Source organism: Pseudochaenichthys georgianus, chromosome 3, assembly GCF_902827115.2.
Source record: "Pseudochaenichthys georgianus chromosome 3, fPseGeo1.2, whole genome shotgun sequence".
Lineage (NCBI taxonomy): Eukaryota > Metazoa > Chordata > Actinopteri > Perciformes > Channichthyidae > Pseudochaenichthys > Pseudochaenichthys georgianus.
This window is the reverse complement of record NC_047505.1, coordinates 26,341,002-26,366,830: the sequence shown is the minus strand read 5'-3', so window position 1 is coordinate 26,366,830 and position 25,829 is coordinate 26,341,002. Positions and strand designations below refer to the sequence as shown.

Here is a 25,829-nt window from a genome sequence, read left to right as displayed (position 1 = left end):
CTGTCACATTTAAAGACACCGATAAAGAAAAGGCAACGTTTTAATTGCTTTTAACCTTTAGGAAAAGAATCACAAATATTTACATTTAAAAATGCTTATCTTGAGTCTCTACAAAGAGGGAAATGTTGAACTCCGAGACATGCAGAGTGAATTGAATATAGAAACATGGCCCCCTAGTGGCCCCCAGTAGTATTACAACAGAACATAACGGGAGTACGGAGGGCACTGACATGACGACAACAAATATATTTTTGGAAAAGAAAAAAATACATTAAGATCCTACGTGTACACCGGAAAAGTAAATATAATAGGCTAAGACAGGTTACACAGAACGAGTACAATTGAATATATGTGCATGTTGTTGCAAAAACAGTTTTGGATACGGTGGACAACAAACTACAGCATTATACTCTCAAAACATTAATTTCCTGCAGGAGTCAGCTTGGAGTAAATGCTAGCATTTAATGGCATGTGTGAGTTGGATACATAAAATACCTTAATGTCCTCTCATTAATATTGTAGCTATTATTACTCTGCAATCTTGGCGTGCAAATATAATCAGTTAGGTAGCTGTAAAGAATACAATTTAAGAGAGCATTATTAAATCTCTTTCCTGGATACATTTTAGGAATGTCTGGGAGGGTAAAAAAGTTCCCTAAGCAGGTAGTTTTGAATACACAGTATATACTTTACCATGCCATGGGAAATAACGTAAGTATCAGGGTTTTGTTAAAGATGTAAGTGTCAGATTCAGTCCTGTGTTAAGCCAGAGGTCGGGGGGAGGATGGGTGATGGTGTTACAGGCTGCTGTAGATCCTCTTGATTGTGTCGCCTTCATCCTTGGCGATAATGCCTTTGTCAATGTAGGAGTCGACCTGCTGGTCCATGAAGTCCTTCAGTTTGGACAGGTCATAATCTGGAAAGAGAGACAAAGCAGAGGACAGGTTTATAATCTCAGATGCAATCAAAGATAAAGACCAGGAGATCGTGGTAGTTGGTGGGATAGATCAGACATTAGACTTCTTAAAACAGCACACCCAAACACAACGTAATCTGGTGTGGTAATTCATTATCAAGGAGGATTAAGGTCATAGCATGTTTGTGTTGGGTCTACAAGATAGCACATACATAATAAGAAGGCCGAAAGATCACAGAGTAAAACATGATAGCCATGCTCTTATGTGTTAATTGTCCTCAGTTTCTGGTGGTCATTTCCAACAAACTCCCTCAAATACTAAAAGATTGTGATACACCTTTAATTAAATACAAAAATAAAATTGTTTATCTTTATTGTGCAATAAACAATAAGCATATACAGTAATCTTGTACCAGTTAGTCAATAAATCATCAAAAAAAACGGTTTCAGCAATTCAGACAATACAATAAATATATCATATTATAGCGATAAAGGCTTATAGAGAGCTTACGTCTGCATAGCGTATGTCTGTAATGTTGCATTTTATCTTAAATCAATGGCTTCCTATTATGGAATTGACCTTTGTAAATATTGAGATTTACTAAGATAATAAAGTTGGAAACAGACTTGTTCATTTGTGATCTAATCTTGAAGAAAGGTCCAACATGTTGTTTCCATTGAAGCACCATTTCACTTTGCTTTGGATCAGTCATTTCACAAAGCCCCACAAGGCAGCAGAAGGATGTGGCTATATTTAGAGATAAACACAACCTCAGTCTGAATCATGGTAACACATGAGTTTCAGAGAGCAGGTTGGCAAACAGCTGTCACACCATTTCTCCTGCTCTGACCGACTCTGATACACGAGGGCAGAAGACAGCCAAGGAGTCCCACAATAACCTTTCTAAGCAAGAATACAGTGTTGCTGTGCCGCTGACAGACAGGATGTTTGTGAGGGATTAACTGAATGTGATTAGAGACAGCGCTGCTTCTCTCAAACTTGGCTGCGAGGAGCCAAAAGGCAAACACGAGGATGTTGCTTCGACGTCCATCTGCTCCATTGGCACACACACACGCACACACATTTAGATGCACACACTAATAGCTTGCTGAGGTTGTCCTAATGAGTGCCTATGATAGAGTAAACACAATAAATGGCCCGTGGCCCACTCTGTTACTATGACACTACATTTTGGTTGAAAAGGCTTTTGTTCTCCTCCAGCTGTACTTTCTCGGAAGAGGGAGGGAAAATAGAGATAATAAGGATGAGGTTTAATGTGCTGAAAAGAGTATTATAAAAGTGGTGCGTTATTACAGCTATTGAGAGTGCCACCTCGGGGAAATTGGGTGATTTTGGGAGCACATTTTGACTCAGTATGAGGTTGTCTTTTTTTTGTGACCCTTATCTATCTGTCTTCTGTGAACAGATCACTGACTGGCAGGCGGGAAGGGCCCCTTGTCGTCCCAGACAACCGCTCCACGCACCAGAATGTTAATGAAGCGGCCTATATAGAGCAAGGTCGGAGATGAGCCCCAAACAAAACTTCCCTGCTGCTTTGGCTCCGGACTCTGCAGGAGTTTAAGCTCAGTGTGAGCTATTTTTCTTCTTCTTCTGCGTTAAAGTTGCCAACAAGAAGAATCTAGGTCAAACTCTTTTTTATCTTAATTGTTTGTGTCTTTTTCTTGTTTCTCTGACTCGGGAGGGGATGAATCTATTTTTGAACGTCTCAGATGAGACCAGACCACTGATATTTTGCAGTATTTATAAAACTCAGTTAGACCTTTTGGGGTTTTTACTCGTCCGTCATGTCCCGCTGAGATGATCAACAGTAGATGGATGGCCTGAATAGTGAGAACTCATTAACATTTCATTCTCTGCTGCTTAATGAAGCACCACTGGACAATTGATTTTGACACTGTGGAAAGCCAAACAGCAGGCTTCTCCTGTCAGACCGGAGCTCACAGTTTTCACAGCTCTGCAGACTGGTGCAGTTTCTGGGTCACATACTGCTTTTTTTTTGTAATGCTGACAGTTACAGTATGTTTAAAGCAGTAAATATAAATGTACATTCTCCAATAATATACATTCAGAGAGCAAGCAAGCATGATGTTGACAAAGACGTGATGGTCTTCTTTCTTTTAATAGCTTTTTTGTGTTGTTGTAATAGAAATGCTAATTGTGAACTATTCAATATCTACGACTGTATCCTCTTTTTAAACGCTCTCACACGCCCAACTGCACACACAACATAAATGTAAAGGAACAGGTAGGACAAATGAATAGCCCTTTGTGTCTGAACAAGGAAGCTGCAGCAAGTAATTAGGACAGACTCATCAAGAATGATCCATATTCATGAGATCTGGAGTGAAGCATCTATCCTGGTATCCCACACTCATTTTAATTGCAAATTGGGGTCTCACAAAAGAAGCTTCACATTTTCTGTTCTTTAGTGCGTCGTCTCCGACCTGTCTGTGACAAAACACAGATAAGTGAGGAGACAAGTGTTTGCAAATGAAGATGACGTGGTTTTCTTAGTCTGGTTATGAAAACTCACACATAAGAAAAGGGATATCAGTTTAAGGTGACCGGTTGAAATGTACATGTTTTGGTTAGGGAGTGTTTCTCACCATCTTTGCCTTCTTCTTTGTTGTGTTTCTTCAACCACTCAATGTTCTTCCTGATGGCCTCCAGGTAAGTCTCTGATTTGCCAGGCTGATCTGGAAAGAGAAGGAGAAAATAATGTATTAGAAAGTGGAAAATTAACTATTTCTAGATCTGTTATTCATTTACACATAAGGGCCTCGTTAGTAAGATATGCTTTTTTACACTTGTACAATATTTACACCACAAAACTCTTCCTAAAGCAATACTTCATGCTTTAACATTTACATTTCTGTTGCAAAAGGAGCAGACTGAGAGACAGCATTTTACTTTTTTAATTATATTTACTATCAGCATAATAAAGAAACACAGGTTCGGCATGTATTGCTGAAAGGTAGCTTCAGTAAGTGTTTTGATATATCTACAGTTTTTCAAATCATAAATCAAACTATTGCATAACCACAGAATAAAGTTGGACTCTATAACATGGCCCCCATTTTACCGTCAATATCCCATTTTAATTGACAATGCTCAGGATTTTCCGCATTTCCTGCTGAAATGAATGTAATGTTGGTAATCTTTATCTATGTTCTGTTTTTGTTTTTTTATGCATGCATGCGTGTTTGTGTGGATTACCCTGATAAACCGTTACTGTACAGTGTACAAGGACAGAGAATAATGGCAGCTGTCAGAAGCTTTTCGGTCAGTGTTATTGGACTGGCCTAGTTCAGGGGGCGCAGAGACTTAACTGTGATTGGCCAAAATACACAGTTGTTTACTTCCTCGTCAGAGTGAAAACAATCTAAAATGGCCTCAGCCATTAAGTTAAAACTCAATTTTGAACATAACATGAACATTTGTTGAGGGACAGTGAAGACAATGTTTTTGCTTAATTGAATTTATGTGGTTGGAATCTTCTATTTTTGAGCAATCTGCATTTATTTGGGACATTTGACACAAAACAAAACAGTGAAAGCATAATGCAAAAAAACGAAATGAAACAAAAACTAAAGTAACACAAGTCATGCAATTCACAAGGCACATTGTTTATGATGTTTGAGGGGCAAATTGGTAAATAGTATTAAATTATTATAGCAAATAATAATATATAATAAGAGAAAGCTATTCATGTTTCGTCTGGTCATCAGGAATAGGAAGTGGACTGACTGGTCTCGGTGGATCGCTGCTCCTCCTTGGTTGAGTCCTTCAGGTTCTCATACTCCTTCTGCATCTTGGCAGCCTCCGCCTTGGTGTTGTCGTCCTCATCCGCGGTTTTTCCTACAGCAAAGAAACAGTACACGGCGCATTAGAACATTTCTCCGTTTCTGCTAGAAATACTTGATGCAGTTGGGAAATACGCGTGTTAGCATTCTGGCAAAAACTGCATTTAATTTTGCATCTGTTACACTATGCCATACATTTAGTTTTTAGAATTTAACAAACAACATAAAGTGTCACAATGCACATGTTATGTCACGTTTGTAGTTTTGTCTGTGTTGGTGTTTTTCTTGTCTTTGGGTTTCCTGTCTTATTGTGTTAAGTGTTCACCCCCGTTTCCTGCCTGTCTGCTTTCTGTCTGTTTCCCTTCCTGATTACCCGATTGTGTTCACCTGTTGTCCTTGTGTTTCTCCTCCCCTGCCCGGCTGTTTCTCGTTGTCATGATTACCCCTTCTTGTATTTAGTCTTGTCTCTGTCTGTGTTCAGTGTTGGGTCATTGTTTGTTGGTGACGGAGTTCACCGGAGAGTGTTCTGTTCTGTATCCTTGGAATAAAGGGTTTCTCAAGAGTTATCTGCATTTGGGTCCTGCTTCCTTCACTCATCCGTGACAGAAACGAGAAACAGCCGGGCAGGGCAGGAGAAACACAAGGACAACAGGTGAACACAATCGGGTAATCAGGGAGGGAAACAGACAGAAAGCAGACAGGCAGGAAACGGGGGTGAACACTTCACACAATAAGACAGGAAACCCAAAGACAAGAAAAACACCAACACAGACAAAACTACAAACGTGACATAACATGTGAATTGTGACATAAAGTGTGTTATTTGTTGAGCTTTAGCAGTTAGACAGATTTTTATCTTCTGACTGTGCCAGGTGTTGGGGAAATATTTTCCATGGTCCATAACTTTGACCCAGTTTATCAGTTCATACTGTTCTGACTGAGCACACGCACCTGTAGCCTTAACTGCTGTGCTCTCAGTGTTCTGTCTCCCTGTTCCTGCCTGTTGGCGTCAGCTGATAGAGGTGTTATGATTCTATCTTGTTATGCAGCATGTTGATTATTCTCTCTGAACTAGCTAAATACATGGGTCTGGGGTAGAGATCTTCAGATTTGACGTGGCAACTCTCCCGTGCAGTCATACCGTGGCTGCTGTGACTTGTGATGTGAATTCTCCGGCCGAAGCTCCTAAATAAACCATCAGTGTTTGACATCAAAGCTCCTGCTCGCCCCGTGTCTCCTTCACGAGTCGGTGACTCCCACTGCATTGCTACACAGAAGTTTCCCCCACACCAGGGAAGCTCAATTCCCGTTGTCCTTCTACTAAGCTAACTGGCAGTAGCAACAGATTCAAAAGTTGTATTGATCTTCTCATCTAAAACCAAAAGCATATTCCCCAAAATCTCAAACGGTTCCTTTTAAAGGTGAACTTAACTACTTATAAAAGGGGTTTTGAACATACGGCCAACCCTGGCCTGCCAGAGGGTTTAATCTGGTCCCATGGAGGACTTTGCAAAGGGTAACAATTGCAGTGAACTCAATCTTTCCAATATTCCAATCAAATGCACTGCTATGCCTTTTTGTCAATTGTGTGTTGCGCTGTCCTAAGAATAGCAGGCCCAATACTTGATGTGCTACTATAGATCCAACGTGCTAACATACAGGCTAGTTTACACTGCACTTTCAAATGTATGTTAATGTATTTGGATGTACAGTAACTGTCACACTCATCAATGCAAAGATTATAAGAACTTGAAACCACAACAGAGATAACAAAATGGTGTGCAGGTTTGAGGAAACAGTAGTCTGTTTTATATGGGGAAGACAATTGGAGGTTATTTAAATGTTATTATGCTTCTGGTCCGACTCAGATAAAGTGGCCCATGATGCAACATTTGTTTGAAATCCCTGACCTAGATGTTACTCCTACATATTTCTATGTTTATATGTATAACTTAAAAATAAGGTTAAAAAAAGAACTTCTTCTTGTGATAAGCTTATAAAGCCCTGCAAAGCCAAACATACCTATTACAGATGCGTGTGTGGAATAGAATGTAATGATTTTATTGGCGTTTGACATGTTACCGTTGGGTCCAGTGAAGTCAGGAGGCCCCAGAGCCTTCCCCAGCTTGTTCTTGGTCTGCATGGCTATCATAGTATCCAGGTTCTCTGCAGGAAACAGACCAAACATTTACTTAAGATTTGATCAGCATTGTGACGTCAGTCCACTCTCCTGACGCTGCCACGCTGTGTGACTCAGAGGGCATTCGCATTAGAATAGGTTTTCATTTAATTCATGGAAAGGAGGCTCAAGATTATGACGATAGCAGTGGATACAATCATGTTCTTTCCCATTATCATTTTTTAAAATGTGATTAGGCATTTTGGACTTAATCATAGAAGAAAAATACATAATGAGCTGATATAGGGATAACATATCAACCAGATTTAAGGGTGCGTTGTCCCTGATATCTTTGTGGGTAACGCTTTCACAACAAGATTAGAGAAGGTCGCCAAATCAGTCATGGGATCACACACGCAGACCATATGGTTTAAGAGACTGACATTAAGTGTAAACTGATCCTCTGGATTAACTAATGGCTAAACATTATGTAAAAAAACAGATGTTCCACAGAAACACACATCCAAGGGATCAGCTCAAATGTGATCATCTATGTCAAGTTGTGGTAACATTTGACTTTAAGATCCCCAATACAGCCTTAGAAAAACACTGCAATATGTTATACATAAATACAACTGTGTTTTACCATAATCATTCATTGTCCAGCCACTTAACAAGACATGTATTTCAGCTTACAACTATATTATTGTTATACACTATTGTTATGTGTTATGTGTTATGTGTAACGTTGCTGCCTTCTTGGTCAGGTCAGCATTGAAAATGAGATTTTATCTCAATGCTTTTATCTGGTTAAATAAAGGTTAAATAAAAAATGAATATTGTGTGTCACAAACCGTTGATTATTCTTATAATAACTAACTAACTTATGTGAGAACTATAGAACTTAAAGTGTTACCAAAGTCCCCAAGAAGCACCTTTCCAATTGAGTGGCTATTTTTGGTAATTTACTTTAAGCATTTACTTTTAGCAGTTCTAGGGCAGACAAGGAGCATTAAGTTATATCAAGGCCTATAGACCCCAGACCTAATGCTGCAAGACAAAGGAATAGGCTACAAGTTAGAGCAGGTCCAGATGTTAAGGGAGTTTCCTTGGTGACATGATTTCTAACATTTGAAAAAAAGGACAAACATGGAAGGTCAAGCAACTGAGAATTAAGGATCTGTAAAATGTCCTCTCTCTTATTCTTTGACTGAAGTCTCCTTTCATTTCTTATTATCTGAGCATCTCACTTGCACTTTCTAATCTGCCTCCTCCCACCTGTAGCACAGTGGAAGTCCATTATTATTTCATCCTTTCCCTCTGCACACACACACACACACACACACACACACACACACACACACACACACACGCCATCGTTGGTCCTCCCCCGCTCTCCTCTATCACTCTATATCTTGGGCCCTGTATGACTCGATTAGCGTTGATTGACAGCCCTGCGTGTTCAGTTTTGTACCTGCGTGCTGTGTGACTCACTGGACTGGGGGGTTTGGCATTAACTCGTTGCTAGGCGATGGAGGAATTCCGTCCTATTATCTTCTCATAACCTATGCTACATAAAGAACGGGGGGTGGGGGGGTTGCCTAGGAAACCCATATCTTGTGTAAACGTAAATGCCCGTTTGTTCTGCTGTGTAGCGTCAGCCGTCGTCATTTGTTCCACTGTCAGATACAACAAGTTGACAGAGGCAGGGAATAAATCAGCCTTAGTTCAAAGCTGGTCAGACTTAGTTATAATATTTTTATTATCACTGCTTCTATAGTGGCATAAATACATTAAACCTATTCAAATTAGTTACAAATCATATTTCTCACTTTTGGTAAGACTACTAGTGAAACAATTAGTCAACGGTTTTGATTAATCATTGCACATTTTTCTAGCAAAAAATAAAAAAAATAACACAAGTGTTAGTTTGAACCTTTTGAACTTTTTAAATTATTGAAAACATAATGTACCCATTAATCCATAATGACAATATGGTTGCTGCTCTATGACAGTCATGTTGATTTTGAAGCCCATATCTTTGGTTTTTGAGTGTTATGGATGCAGATATATAAGATAGAGAGATGTTGGGTCTTGTGTTTCCTGAGGCTCACACACAGAGATGACAGCTGTTTCTTACAGGTGGCTGACCTTCCCACTGCTAATGTGATGTCAGGTCATAAATGTCAGCCTGGTTATATAGGGTGCCCCTGACACTAATCTGTCTGCACAGGTTTTACACTTCACGGCACAGGCTGATAGGGGACATTACCTCGGCTGAACACACAAGAAACACAAGCAAAAAGCACATATAACAGAGAGATTAATGATGCATATTCACTAGCCAGCTAATGGAATGGATAGATACAAACGTACCCACATGTAAGCCACACATACATAGAGCTGTATTATACGTATATGAATACACAGTATATCCTCTAAGTAAGTAGTAAGTCAACTACAGCAAATATCTTTTTTGTCAAACTACTCCAAGGTCAAGGATCACACTAAAGATATACTTTGTTATCATTGTATCCCCCTCCCTACGTATACATAACATTATTTACAACAAATGATGTGACTGTGGCACCTGTTATCCTAAGTATGCCTCATGCTGTGGCACTGAATGTACCAGACTGATAGATAAACAGAGCTGTGTTATGTCTTACCTAAATAGGACACTCCCTCCTCCGGAGTGATGGTGCCGTACTTCACCATCATCTTCACAAAATCTATCAGCGTCTTCATGATGGTGATCAATGTTTCTCTCTCCTGAGCGTCTTGATCTGCAACAATACACGGGGAAACCAGTTAAGTATTATTCAGAACAATAAATACTATAATATATTGACTTTCTTTGCAGTTACTCCCTTCCTACAAATATAAGTATATATAGACAGATATATAATAATGGTAGAAATGTATGTAAACATTATAAAAATAAGAATGTAAATAAAGATAAAGTATGAGAAATAAGTCTATAAAAGATGTGAAAAATATTACAATATAGGCTTCACTACAACATTGTTAATAATAATGCTGTAAAAAAGAGTCTATGGTTAATTCAATCACTGTTTTTCTAATGGTACTTGGTTTCAGCGGTGTTGATGTTACCACATGCTGTTTGGCAGTGGGGGTCATGAGGATGGCATTATAAATAATTTGTTATGTGTGCGCGTTTCATCCGCACTTCATAGGAAGGCGTGTTGGGCAAGCATTGGCTCATCCTGGAGAACAGTATCTCCATGACAACAGCAGCGCTCCAGTCCTGTTCCTGATCTGGAGAACGTCTATCTTTGGATGAAGGAAGCTGTGAAGCAACGATTTGTGTGCCTGTGATCTAAACTGTAACAGAATGGGCCTGTGTTGGAGTGTGTACCTGAGTCGAGGCTGCGCAGCAGGTGGTAGAAGTTGGGGAAGTACTGCAGGTCCCTGGAGCCCGTCCTCGGGGCTCACCTCGTTGCCCTCCTCGTTGCCCCCCTCAGTATCTTTGTCCCAGGTCTTAGCTTCTTTGTCTTCTTCTGCATCCCTGTCTACCTCGTCCTCAACCTCATCATCATTTTCCTCCTCCTCCTCCTCCTCATCCTCCTCCTCCTCCTTGTCTCCGTTGTAGCGGCGCTTGGGTGGCTCCCATGTGTCCTAAAGATGTTTTAGATGTTATTGTTGCGACTCTTATTGCTATCATATCATAACTATCTATTGTTTCAAGGTTTTTTACCTTGATTGCGTCAGCGCCCTGTTCATCCTGCCCTCCCTGTATTTCTTCGTCGTTGCTCTCTATGTCCTCAATCTCGTTGTTTTTGGCATTGTTGGTGATGAGATCCTGGAGAGCCTCGGCCACCTGGTACTCCAGAGTGTCAGCCTGACTGTCTGTTATCTACAGAGGGAGGAGGAGAGAGAAACAGAGACAGAATGAGAACAAATGTGTGTAATAACACATCTTATGTAAGATTAGCTAGAACAGAAGAGCATGTCCTGGCGATCAACCTCTATGTAACACATAGTGATTGCCGTCACTGAGAGAACTGTCTCAGGGAGAAATGTGGACACCTCTTAATTACTTATTGAATGTCACAACAAATTATTCACAGCTGAAGCCATGGAACAACGCACAATTCACACGCTGTTCCCCCCTGCAGGGAGAGAGAATACATCTCAGGCCACACGCCGATGAAACAGCATACCAGCTCACAACTCACCAGCCCCAGTTTGAGCAGTTTTAAGACGATCCTGTCGAACACCCCTCTGTCGTCCTCCTCATATATCTTGTTTGCGATCTTCTGGACGATGTCTTCTGCTGTCAGCGGAGTGCCGTCCACCTGACGGAAGCTTTCTGTTTCATCTGAGAGGATAAAACAACACAAATGTTATCATTTGTTTCTTAACTTTCTTAACTTGATTATTAGCTGCGTGTAGGTTTAATGTTTAAGTTCTTATCTTATAGCTGTCAGATTTTCAACCATAGGAGATTTTATGAAACTTGTTATCCTTGTCTACTTTACTCCATCTGTCCTATTTCTTCTCTGTCTCATTATTAAATGGAAAACCTTGACCTAAAAATTGATTATCTCGCTCATAAGGCTTAGAATTAGTCAGTAAAAAATGATTCACACTCTCCTCTCCGGATATCAATCATATCCCCTTTACTCAGTAACAAATGTGAAATTGTTACAGCTTGACTGTTACATAACTGTCCCTGCTGCTTCTCAATGTCCACGCACAATACAAATAAGCACTGCTAGAATACTATTTCCCGTACTGGCGGGTTGATTCATCCATCATTTTACGTTCAAACACATTTCTGTCTCACAACAGGAAATAAGAAATCAAATCCAGACTGCGCTTGCCAAATTTAGATGTAGCGTAACCTGACAAGCTGCTTGTCATTGCCTGACCGACCACATGAATCGATGAAGTGTAGCACTCAGCGCTTTGTGTCTGAGTCACCTCAGAGAATGCTGCTGATTGGACTGAGATATCAAGTTACATGCATATACAGAGAACTGTGTGCTGATCTTGTGAAATCTATTGAGGCTGAACATCTTTGTAGACATCAGCAAATTATTGGATTTACAGTGATTTTACAAAAAGGCCTATGAATAACTAAATTGTTGTTGCATCTCTGAGGAAAATCAATGCCATATATTGTCTTCTGTGTAAAGGTGGACCTGATACAGAAGCCCAGCATAAGCTTTCACTACCGCAGGGGGAGAGGATAATCTTTCTCTCTCCATGCACGTGTCGTGTTCTCTCTTTGACTATTTCCATCTGTCCCTGCTTATCCCCATCACACCCACACATGATTTCTCTGCCTTCTGTTTCTTAAAATGTCAGTGCCAGAGAGAAACATGCGCCATGAGGCCTGCCCTTTGAGGGCAAAGGTCAACGAAGCAGAAGGAGTAATACCTAACACAGCACCTTCACAAACATGCCAGGACAGGTGCATGGTGACAGGTGTGAGTAACACGGTACTTGCCATCGTCCATGCCGGTCTTGGTTGAGTCGTAGTCCTCAGCCAGGCGCCGACTCTTGGTCGAGTCTGATTCATCTGGAACGTACTTGCCATCCTTTTTCAGCGGCACCTCAGTGGTCTCCTTTGATTTCTGGCCCTCAGCCAGAGACTTCAGCACGGTGAAGTCATCGAGGTCCTGGTCTGACTCTCCGTCCTTGGAGGCAGACGGACGCTTGCTCTCTGTAAAAGCAGCATAGAGTAAATGATCAAACAGGAGGAACAAACGTGATGGAGGTGAATTCTTCTCATATTAATGTAGTTCTATTTTTGTTATTTCTCAGTGCAGATGAAGCATGTTTTACTGGAAGTGCTGCAATATGAACCCAGCAGGCGGAAATGAGGTCATTAATTGATTGGCAGTAAAGGTTTCCTCTTACCAGCAGACTGTACAGCAGCCTTCACACTGTCCGCCTCAGCAATCTGGGGAAAAGATAAACAATAAACATATCATTTCCAATCAGGATATAAACTCTGATTAATTATATGTGCTGGGCTAATACCTGTTGTTTGACTAGGGATCAAACAGCCTATTTGGCCGGATATTGGATGAAAAAATAGGATGAGAAAGAGAGCTTACCTGCTCCTGTAGTGGTCTTTCTTCCGTCAACTGTCTGTTGTACACAGTTTTATCTGCAACAGAATAAAATGCATGTAATTACTAAACTAAAGCAGATTTTATTTAAAAAAATAGAGTCCGATTTTCTAGGCTAAAAACTTAATTTGCACATAGATACATATTATTTTTAACAGATCTAAGATTATTGAGGCTACTTCGATACAAAGTGTAACATTTGTATCTTTCAGACTTCTGTGATTGGTTCTGGTTTTCCAACTCAGCATGCAGAGCAGAGGCAGAGCTTAATCGGATTATCAAACAAAAGATTACACTAGGGCTAAAATAGACCACAAGCGCCATCATAACTAGAGCAGGCGTCGTTAAAGACTCCACTGCTGGACTGGAGCTGGACTGGAGCTGGACTGGAGCTGGACTGGAGCTGGACTGGAGCTGGACTGTTCGTCAACAGGTTTATGAATAACACAATCAAGCTACTGATAAAGGCTACCAAACATTGCAAAACCTGAAGATGAAAATAAATGGTTCAAAAATAAATAAGTATCGAATAACATCCCTTTACATGTCCACATGTGAATACTACTGTACAAAGTATACAGTAAATGTCAGGTGTAGTTTTATTCAGAAACGTTTCTTTTACAATTTGTTTGAGAATCACATTTTGAGTTATGAGTTTATAATAACCTATATTATTTTGTATTTGTATTGTATGCATCATGTGTGCAGACAGATAGACAGTGTTATGTCCTTACACTTTGTGGCGTTTACAAATCTTATTTAACCACCGACTTCTTCCAGTAACAAATTGGTTCACAGGTTCAATGAAATTATAGCACTAATACTTCACATTACAATACAACCACAACGCATTTCTACCTCACGGTTAGAGGCTATGTCCAACTCACCATCCACTGAGGCTGTCGGTGTGGGGAAGGCAGATATCTGGCTCACTACATTCAGGGCTAGAAGCTGGAAAAGGACGAAAAGGCCAACGTATTTTGATGCCATTCTGAAGTGTTCGGGAGGAACAATATATCTTGGCTGGCTGTGGTTTCCTCGTCCAGAAACAAAGTGCTGAATGTGTGGACAGCTCCGCTCCGCTTCGGCCGGATGTTGGTGCTGAAAGTGCCGCGGAGGCTGCGCCCTGAAGTAGCCGCTCTGTCAGACGCACGGCGCGGGGAGGGTGGGCAAATCTCCGCTGTGCACTGTAGCTGTTGACGAGCCGCGGTGCTGAAACCAGGTCACCTCGCTATAATTATAACTAGATAAGCAGGGAGCCTCTTCAAGCTCCGTGTGAGCTGAAGAATCACCTGCTAAACAGTAGAGGCCACGACAAGACCTGCCCCCTCCGTCTTTACAGAGGAGGAGAGGGAGGAGGAAGAGGAGATGAACACTGCAAAAAGTGTCAATTTAATATCAGCTTTCGGGGGTATTAAATATGATGTTTTTTTTATTGATCAGGGGAAACCGTTTTTAAACATGCAATAACTAAATTATTAGTACGGTTTTTGAGGTAGCCTATTTATTGAATTAAGTAACAGTCTCGATACTAAGGTAGAGAGCATTTCAACCATCATTCAAAATCACCATTGCAGAAAGATCCTAAGAACTGCACTGGTTACAGTAAATCATTTTCTTAATCAATTACCTACAACATTGCCAAGTGGGCAGGACAGTGAACGAAATGCTGAGTTTAATATTTTTCGCAGTGTTAGAGCAGAAAAAAAATGCCCATTCCGTGCGTCACACACAACCTGCGTCATGGTCGTATATCTCCCACTGCCCGGTCAATAGCAACCGTTATTAAAACGGCAAACAATTAGACACACCGACTACGGGGAAGATATATAATAGGTCACTTTTATGACCGGGTTGCTTGCACACAATCAGGTTACCGCTAATTAGATTCAGGCTTACCTCTCAGGCAGCCTACTTAAAAGGTCACTTTTCAATGTGAGGCTTTTTGTTTTCATAGTTCTTTACCCATACTTAAAGAAAGTATATTAGTTATTTGACCTGAATATTGAATTACTGAATTGAAAAACAAGTTTAATGCAAGGGTAAAAGCAGGTGTCATCATGAAAAAGATTGCATTGATGCATGAAAGCAAGTGATTAGTGGCAAAAGGGCATATTATTTGTATGATGAGTCACTGTTAATCCTCTGGTTTATATGAAAGCCGCATGTCTGAGATTAAAATGCATCCTGGTCAGATTGAATGAAACTAAAAACATGTAGTGCTGAAGCCTACAATGTTGACTGAGGCCACTTTAGCATTGCCCAACTACAACATTAAAGTGCTCTTCGTCATATTTGTCAGCAATAGAAACAGAATAATATTCTATTCTATAATAATATAACACTTTGGAAAAAGCCATTCTGCCATTTAGTACTTTTGTTTTTGACACTGCAAGTAGCCTACCTTCTGCTAATAAGACATTTCAGGACAGTGCCAGGAGTATTTTGAGAGTATGGTTTATCTACTTTTATTTAAATCATAGTGACCGCTCTGAGCAGGGTGAATTACTGGTGTAATGTCAACAGTTGTTCTTTCCCCAAACAGAAGTGAAGGTTTGAAGGTGCAATAAGGAATATCGGGACAATGAGGAAGAAGAAGATTAAACCACAGTCCTGACATGATGTTGAATTCTTACTTTTTTTTATGGAAAGGTTGTATTGAATCAAGTCCAGTAAATGTATTGCCAAATATATACAATACTCATTGAGCAAATCTGAACCGTTGATTTTATTTAAATGTATTATGTCAACACATTTCACATAACTGTAATGGGTTAGTTCAAAGCAATACTATTTCGTTTTAATAGGTTCAACCTAATATTATTGCTTCAGTTTTGTCAGTATATGAAGAACTTAATTCACCGCTCTTTTAATTGCCGAACACACAATGAAATTCAGTATATCATTTACAGTAGAGAGTAAGATGAAGAAAAATTGATCATCTCATGATCGCACAACATCAATTATTATTCATACTTTCTCGAAAGTTCCATTTTGCCTTCTCAGATGCTTTAAGATCGTATAATGAATTATTCCCTAATACGTTGCCCTGTGCAGTGCAGGATGGGATGTTTGCCATCTTCTGTGGTAATACTTTACTTCCTGTATTCTGCCTGCCTCAGCATTAAAGAGCAGCAGCTCTGCCAAGATTTAGGCCCGTCACATATCAGGCCAGTAAAAAGACCAAAGACACATCCAAAGAAAATCATGCAGTAATGCAAAAGTGATACTCATCAAAACAGAGCAGCTCATTTTCCTTTGCAAGACTAGCATCATATTTTAGCTTTTTTCTGAGGAATAGATTTGTCATCACCATGTGCAAAATGCACAGCACTACTGACATCTTGTGTGCAGTAGCTGGAGTTACAGTCTTCGGTTACTTGTTTCCTCAAGTAGCACCTTGACAACATGCCAACATGTAAATGAAAGACCCCAAAACAATCATTATTAATCTGTCAGCTTCCTGAAGAAAAGAAAAACCCCATCTCTTGTAAACTACTGGTATTGCTCTATTTGTGGCTTTTTCACATCCTTTCCCAACTGGCAGCAGTTAACTGTTTTTTTTGTATAAACAAGACTGTTCTAAACTGTAAGATAACCTCTGACCCTGCATAATTATTCACAGATGGTTTATTTCAAAACTACTTCGAAAAAAGTAATAAAATAAAACAGACATTTGATGTTAAGATTTTGAAGGTAAATGAAAGTATTTTCATTATATCTTCCCATTTTTTGATCTTACTGAAGTGTATTTCAGTTAATTCTGCGTAAAAGTGAGATTGTCTCAAAAAAAACATTTTTCTTGCTCATTATTTAAAATCTTAATTTCATGTTTTATTAAAACTGTTGATTTTGGTGAATATATTAAGGCACAGAGCTAATCAACCCAAAATTATGTCTTTATAGGATGTATAATATTATTCCCAGATCAAGTCTGTGTTATATGTTTATATTGAATATACTTTCATCATGTGTCCACTTAAAGGTGGGGTAGGTATGTTTGAGAAACCGGCTCGAGAGCGCTAGAATTTGAAAATACACAACCGGAGAAAATCTGCCATTTCCTTATAGAGCCCCTCCTCCAACACACACGAACGCGCACATGACCAATGAGGGCACGAGATGAGTTTGTGCCCCGATGGAAGGCTGACAGGCAGGTAGGCCATCCAATCCGTTTACCGTTGTACTTTTTACAGTATTACGGCTTCTACAGATGCAATTTTTTTATGGATTTGTTGTCAAAGCACTTAAGATATTCATTGCTATCGGGATGTTAAGAGCATTCCATGGAATATAACAAAAAGTGTATCTCGAGCCGGTGAAACTTACCTACCCCACCTTAATATACCACAGTGTGCTACAATTAGGCTTTTGGTTGCCTATACTGTACATGTCATCAAGGGGTAAGAGTACTAAAATAGTGTCCTCTTGTAAAGTTACATAACTATATATACATTTTACTCAAGCAATGCCATTATAACATGTTTTTGATAACAATTGGTCAGTTATGGTTTGCTCTGTGTAAACTGCAGTGCATTTATCAAAGAGAAAAAAAGGTGGAGCATTGTCGTTAAACAAAAATGGTAAAATAATTGTAAAAAATAAATGGAATGGAATTTGACCTTGCAGTCAATTTACAACATGTAAGTAGTAGTACAAATGCCATATCAATCTCATTAGTATGCAGAAAAAGTGACAGGTCGCCCCGCCCCTTTTTGACCGGAAGTCCCGCCTTATTTGACCGGAAGTCCCACCTTTTTATTTATTTTTTTGAAAACCGGAAGTCCCGCCTCGTTCGACCGGAAGTCCCGCCTCGTTCGACCGGAAGTCCCACCTCGTTCGACCGGATGTCCCGCCCCCGCTTCCGGCGGATGTTCCGCCCCCGCTTCCGGTTTACAAAATAAAATAAAAAATACATTTAAATTTAAAAAATGAGAAAAATAAAATGCCGTTGTTTTCAATCAATTAATATGTCTAGGATATATATATCCCGCCTCCTAACCACTTCCTGTGTGGTTAATCCTGTATACAGTATCGAATGTAACTTACAAATACTTGATGAAATTAATCAAAAGTAAAGCATCTTAAAAAAAAACATATATTTAAACCTCTCTGTTTTTGCAAACAGGACATGACAGGACATGAGGGGAGAAAACATATGGTGAAGGAGGGGGAACACACACACACACACACACTTTCCCCGCCCCTCTCGCTTGAGGGCTGTCTAGATAAAAAGCCAGCGTCACTCATTTTTCAAGTCGAGAGAAAATGGCCAAGAGACGTTTTGATATGAATTTAATCAGCGAGACACCGGTGACAACTTACAGCCATCCGTTGGGTGCTCCAATCAAGAAACGAATGCAGTTTGTATGCCGGGTTCAGACGCCTACAGCCGAAGAACTTCACAAAGAATGGACTCTAAAAAATGGCGATGTTTGGGGTTATATATGCAACTATATGGCTAATGAACTACATTTCTACAATCTGAAGAATGGAGAAACGTATGGACCTCGTAGTGTTAAAGCGACACTGACCTCAACAGATTGGGCTGTGTTAACTCTGGTGTCTTCCCGAGATCTACACGCAACCATTGTATCGGAAGAAGTAGTGCATCAGGAAACCATCGTGGAACCAGAGGTGTACAAGATATTTGCAAAGAAAAGCAAAGAAACACAAACAGCATGCGAGATTAAAGAAGAGTTTGCATCGTTACCCCTCAATGTGAAGGAAGAAGAAGGAGATATTCCCACACAGCCAGAAGGGAGAAGAGTCCTGACAGGCACCGTCTGGGAAACTAAAAGCGGACCCTCTGGGCGTTGGTATTACCGCTCAAGCCGTTTGGTGACGTTGGGTAAGGACCCCTCTGATGATTTTGTTTTGGAGTATTTTAATTCTACCTGCGGGGTATTTCAAACGTCCTTGAGGGTGCCTCTGACTGCATGGCTGGAAATGATTGAAGGAAAAGCTACAAAGCTTAAAGAACTTTTTAAACAGAGTCAGACATCGATGGACATTATACTGGTGAAAAAGACCCTCACGTTTGCAGAGGACTCCGCCCCCCAGTCAACATAACAAGTCCCACCCACCTCAGCAGATCATTTAAAAAGTAAGGACCTCGCAAGGACATTTTTAGAGAGCAGCAACCATGGATCTGAGAAAAACCAAGTCTCTCCCCACGATATGCAGCCTGGATCAAACGCCTACAGGACCGCCATCCTCACCAACATTTTGGACACCAGATCTGGACAGCGCTATGGCTGACATTGATATCACGGGGTGGCTGGATATGCCTCAACCTCCATGTGAATTACACACAAATCTGCAGAGTGTCACTAATATATGTATATATATATATATATATATATATATATATTCTTTATTTAACAGGTAAAAAAAAACCTCATTGAGATTAAAATCTCTTTTCCAAGAGTGACCTGGCCAAGAAGGGCAGCATGTACAAAGTTACAACATATAAAACACAGACATGAAAGGCAGACAAATACAGCTGTAAAACACAAATAAAATGGCACATTAGCCAGTCAATATAAAACCTTTATTTAACCAGATTGGTCCCATTGAGATCATAGATCTCTTTTTCAAGGGAGACCTGCAGAAATATGCAAAGTAAAACAAACTATTAAAATCATTCAAAAACTGGCAACATTTTTAAAACGATTTCAAGATATACGAGCACTCACATCGACCAAAACTAAAAAAGTGTTACACAGTGACTGACATTCTGTACGGGAGTTCACACCTCAGCTGCTGTAGGGAGTTGAAATATATTATGGCTCTCGGGGGATGGTGGTTAAGAGACAGATTCTTAGTTTTTGGACTGCCTCAGGGGGTTAACGACATCTACTAAAAACAAAGTACTTCATTATCTACTTTTTTCAGCTTTTATACACAAAGTGCAGGGAAGGTAGGCAGATTTAGAACACTATCTATGAGATAGTGTTAGTGTTCCCTGCCCTTATCCATTTATTTTTTCTTTATTCAGCAATCGGCAATTGTGTCACCTTGTTTTTCTTGTTAATTAGGAAAGTGCTTGCTTAAATGTATGTATTTTAAGTGCATATTATAGAACAGGTATAGGGCAATATCAAAATTAGCCCAAACTTTTTTTTATTCACAATGTTTACAGATAATCATCAAAATATATTTAGAACACTATCTGTGCGATAGTGTTAGTGTTCCCTGCCCTTATCCATTTATTTTTCTTTATTCAGCAATCGGCAATTGTGTCACCTTGTTTTTCTTGTTAATTAGGAAAGTGCTTGCTTAAATGTTTGTATTTTAAGTGCATATTATAGAACAGGTATAGGGCAATATCAAAATTAGCCCAAACTTTTTTATTCACAATGTTTACTGATAAACATCAAAATATGCAGGGGGTCCAATTCTTAACTTTTCCCTAAAACATTCTAGAATTTCTTTATCTAACACAAAAAAACATGAATTTTAAAAACATTTGACAACAATAGATACGTTGTTCCTGTTTTTATTACGATTATCAGATACAAAATGATAAGTATAAATAAATCTATGCTTTCAAATGCATTATTCAGAGATATTAGGCCTGTCAAATCAAAACTGGAGCATGTGAATAAGAGAGAGCAGAGTCCTAACCAGCTGATCCAAACCAAACTCTGAGCAGCCGGCGGCTGAGACGGAGCCAACCAGCATGCGGACCAAACTGCTGCTAAGAACTCATGTTTAAATGAAATAGCAAGCAATAAATTCAAAGTGTGTATTTACTACACTAAGAGGAAAAGGAGATTTATCTGAGTTCTGTTGTGAGAGATTCGTGAGTAGAGAAGCGGCATCAGGTTTACAATCCCTCCTGCTAGGACGAAAACACAACTGCAGGTAAATGTGATGATGATGTGTGACAGGTTGAATGCAGCACAATAATCATTTTATTTTCTGAAATCTTTGGTATCGTAATCGTTTAACCAACATTGTAGTTCAAAATAAAATTTGAATAATCACCCTGTGCTCCGACCAAACAAAAGAGAATACAAAATACACTCATGTAATAACAAAAAATAAGTTAATTTGTCATTTTAAAGCAAATAAGACAAACTCTACGAATACAGACTTTACATTTTCCAACATCGACATAATACAATTGAAATGTAACCATTTAACATATAAAATCGCTCATGTTTTCATCAAGGGTATCTACAGCATTACTATACTTTAGAGAAGATTGGTACAGTATATGATGATGTACATTATATATATATATATAAAGCTTATGTGGGATACACAAATAAATATCACCCAATGGATGTTATCTACATCTCATCACATTTTAACTCCTCAGAGTGATTGTGTCTTGATATTTGTCTATATTGATGTTAAACATGGAGCTGCTGTGATGCAAGTCAAATTTGATCTGACCATTAAAGTATTATCGTATTATCGTATCGTATTTCTGCAGGAGATCCACACATAGACAACTCAACATCACAAAGAGGTCAAAAACTTCACAACAGCCCTTTCAATTGGGACAAAATGTATCGACAGTCATTTAAAAATGACCCCTCTCACAACTAAGAAGAAGTTAAGAAAATGGACACTGCAAATATAGCTAGGTAAAATGCCAAGTGGGTACAGCTCATTACAAATGTTAATCTTGGGTTTGCTTTCACTCGATGAAGCTCAGTGCAAGTTCTTTCATGAAGTGCAGGGTCTTTCATGAAGACTTTCACCTTTCCTAGTCGGATTCTCGTCCCCCTAAATCTATCACAGCACTGATGGAGTCTAATCGCCAAAGTTTAATATATATTGCCCTTTGTATACACAGCAATAAATATGTTTATCGCACTAAACAAACTTCAACTGTCAATCATTCCAAACACTCTTTAAACCGAGGAGGAGGGGCACACTTAAAATATTGTAACGCAATTTAATCACATTACAAAGTTTGACCCAAAGTTGCTCCCACGCGGATGTTCCCCATGAATAGAATGGTTTTGGAAGAGCAAAGGTGGCAGATAAATTGGCAAGAGCTACAAGTATTGCACATATAGTGTTCGCAATATGATAGCAGAAGAGATAATATGCATATTAGACTGACACAGTGAGTGAAAAGAGGAAGAAAAAGGTTTGATTAGCAGCATTATATTTGTTATTCAGACAACATTTTAGAGGGTTTAATTCTAAATTATGCAAGTTAACTGATGATGGCAGGAAATAGTTCAAATGAATTTTTTTTCCGCACGATTGTAAACGAAACATTTAAAGTGGTCCTGCAATCTTCATTTTCCGAAACATTCTGTAACATTATCTCAGAAATGAAACAAACATCAAAAGTGTATCATGTGCTCTCATTGTATGCTCTGTTTGTAGATGTAATGCATCTTTGCGTCGAAAACAGCATACACGTGAATATTTTGACTGAAGTGAAAAAACTCCATCAGGATATATCCAGTAATATGGGGAATTCTAAGCTGGAGACTGTCCTGGGGATGCTACAATCAGTATAACTATTGATTTTGTGTGTGAAAAAAATAAAAAAAGTGTTTTTTACATCTAAAAACTGTTGTCATCATTATAGCAAGGGGAGCGTGTCTGATACATGTGTATTACAGTCCTTCTTGTTGTGTTTTTCAGTGTTTTCTGTGTGTCTGTACACACAAAGCACACTTCATTATCTACTTTTCAGCTTTTTTAAAAAGAAAAGTGTATCTTTCGGTAACTTTCTCAGAGAATTTAAGCATAAATCTGTCAAATGTTCAAAACAGCCTTGTTTCACTGAAATACCCTCAAAATCACAAACTGCCGTTAAGAGTCAGATTCTTAACCAAATCTACTGAAACAGAGTACTTCATTATCTACTTTTTCAGCTTTTAAATACAAAAGTGTATCTTTCGGTAACCTTCTTGAGAGAATTAAGCATACATCTGTCAAAGATTCTTAACGAAATCTACTGACACAAAGTACTTCATTATCTACTTTTCAGCTTTTATACACAAAGTGTATCTTTCAGTAACTTTACCAGAGAATTTAAGCATAAATCTGTCAAATGTTCAAAACAGCCTTGTTTCACTGAAATACCCTCAAAATGACAAACTGCCATTATTACGAAATCTCCTCAAACAGAGTACTTTCTACAGATGAAGCCTTCCCACTCAACGCAATATGTCCCACCCACTCAGCAAATCATATAAAACTAAGGACGACCGTTCAAAACTAGCCATGGATCTGAGAAAAACCAAGTCTGATGTAGCCTGCCCTTATTATCACCAGGATAATGGATATGGGCTTAATGACTGGATGTTACAAAGTAGGGGAGAGGATGTTCCCGAAGAAGAGCTCTCGTCTATATCATATCCATGTAAGGTCTTTAGGACAAAAGAGGACCATGATAACATGACATATGAAGAATATCTTTCTTTAAAAGATGGTATTATAGATAACCTTTATAGAAACAGTATATCTCATACCACTCGCCAAGATCGCAAACGACAATTAGCAGAAAAGAATAGAAAAAGTAAAGAAAAACGAAGAAAAAGAAAAAACAACATGAAAAGGAGAAGAAAAATTAAAAGCAAACGCAGAATGCGAATGAAAAGAAAAGGGACCATAGGACGGAAAACTAAAAAGACAAAAAGAAGGAAGGTGAAAAGAAAAAGAAACAAAGTGAAGAAATTTAAACTAGAGGATGGTGTTGAAGAGCCATTACCGGATCATAATAATCTTATAGATCATCTCCCGCTAACCGACTGCTGCGAATGTGTTGAACAAATACCAAAAGCAATGGCAGAACTTTGCTTCAGTATAATGAGAGAAAAAGCGCGATACTGTGGAATTGCCCAAATTGGCGACAGTGCCAGAATATGTATTAAAAGACTGTTGGAGGATCTCTATTCTAGTGTCGGTTGTCATTACAGCGAAGGATATGCCAAAACGTGTGACGACATAGACAAAGCTTTTGAAGACAATTATATGGTACCTGTCCTTACAGCTAAACAAATCCTATGCCAGGTATTCAACAGACCACTTTTTCTCTCATTATACTGAAGCAAAGTTCTGCCATTGCTTTTGGTATTTGTTCAACACATTCGCAGCAGTCGGTTAGCGGGAGATGATCTATAAGATTATTATGATCCGGTAATGGCTCTTCAACACCATCCTCTAGTTTAAATTTCTTCACTTTGTTTCTTTTTCTTTTCACCTTCCTTCTTTTTGTCTTTTTAGTTTTCCGTCCTATGGTCCCTTTTCTTTTCATTCGCATTCTGCGTTTGCTTTTAATTTTTCTTCTCCTTTTCATGTTGTTTTTTCTTTTTCTTCGTTTTTCTTTACTTTTTCTATTCTTTTCTGCTAATTGTCGTTTGCGATCTTGGCGAGTGGTATGAGATATACTGTTTCTATAAAGGTTATCTATAATACCATCTTTTAAAGAAAGATATTCTTCATATGTCATGTTATCATGGTCCTCTTTTGTCCTAAAGACCTTACATGGATATGATATAGACGAGAGCTCTTCTTCGGGAACATCCTCTCCCCTACTTTGTAACATCCAGTCATTAAGCCCATATCCATTATCCTGGTGATAATAAGGGCAGGCTACATCAGACTTGGTTTTTCTCAGATCCATGGCTAGTTTTGAACGGTCGTCCTTAGTTTTATATGATTTGCTGAGTGGGTGGGACATATTGCGTTGAGTGGGAAGGCTTCATCTGTAGAAAGTACTCTGTTTGAGGAGATTTCGTAATAATGGCAGTTTGTCATTTTGAGGGTATTTCAGTGAAACAAGGCTGTTTTGAACATTTGACAGATTTATGCTTAAATTCTCTGGTAAAGTTACTGAAAGATACACTTTGTGTATAAAAGCTGAAAAGTAGATAATGAAGTACTTTGTGTCAGTAGATTTCGTTAAGAATCTTTGACAGATGTATGCTTAATTCTCTCAAGAAGGTTACCGAAAGATACACTTTTGTATTTAAAAGCTGAAAAAGTAGATAATGAAGTACTCTGTTTCAGTAGATTTGGTTAAGAATCTGACTCTTAACGGCAGTTTGTGATTTTGAGGGTATTTCAGTGAAACAAGGCTGTTTTGAACATTTGACAGATTTATGCTTAAATTCTCTGAGAAAGTTACCGAAAGATACACTTTTCTTTTTAAAAAAGCTGAAAAGTAGATAATGAAGTGTGCTTTGTGTGTACAGACACACAGAAAACACTGAAAAACACAACAAGAAGGACTGTAATACACATGTATCAGACACGCTCCCCTTGCTATAATGATGACAACAGTTTTTAGATGTAAAAAACACTTTTTTTATTTTTTTCACACACAAAATCAATAGTTATACTGATTGTAGCATCCCCAGGACAGTCTCCAGCTTAGAATTCCCCATATTACTGGATATATCCTGATGGAGTTTTTTCACTTCAGTCAAAATATTCACGTGTATGCTGTTTTCGACGCAAAGATGCATTACATCTACAAACAGAGCATACAATGAGAGCACATGATACACTTTTGATGTTTGTTTCATTTCTGAGATAATGTTACAGAATGTTTCGGAAAATGAAGATTGCAGGACCACTTTAAATGTTTCGTTTACAATCGTGCGGAAAAAAAAATTCATTTGAACTATTTCCTGCCATCATCAGTTAACTTGCATAATTTAGAATTAAACCCTCTAAAATGTTGTCTGAATAACAAATATAATGCTGCTAATCAAACCTTTTTCTTCCTCTTTTCACTCACTGTGTCAGTCTAATATGCATATTATCTCTTCTGCTATCATATTGCGAACACTATATGTGCAATACTTGTAGCTCTTGCCAATTTATCTGCCACCTTTGCTCTTCCAAAACCATTCTATTCATGGGGAACATCCGCGTG

The 25,829-nt window shown here is 38.9% G+C and overlaps 1 protein-coding gene across 1 annotated transcript; it reads right to left on the bottom strand.

Annotated features, from left to right (window-relative positions):
- Positions 1-22: 22 nt before the first annotated feature.
- scg3 (secretogranin III) lies at positions 23-14,284 on the bottom strand. The gene is given in 13 exon segments (XM_034077526.2): positions 23-916; positions 3,545-3,634; positions 4,686-4,796; positions 6,824-6,907; positions 9,530-9,646; positions 10,240-10,291; positions 10,293-10,499; positions 10,579-10,737; positions 11,060-11,202; positions 12,337-12,552; positions 12,750-12,792; positions 12,950-13,002; positions 13,852-14,284. Coding segments are annotated over 13 exon segments (1,497 nt in total). The 5' UTR covers positions 13,955-14,284; the 3' UTR covers positions 23-797.
- Positions 14,285-25,829: the final 11,545 nt, after the last annotated feature.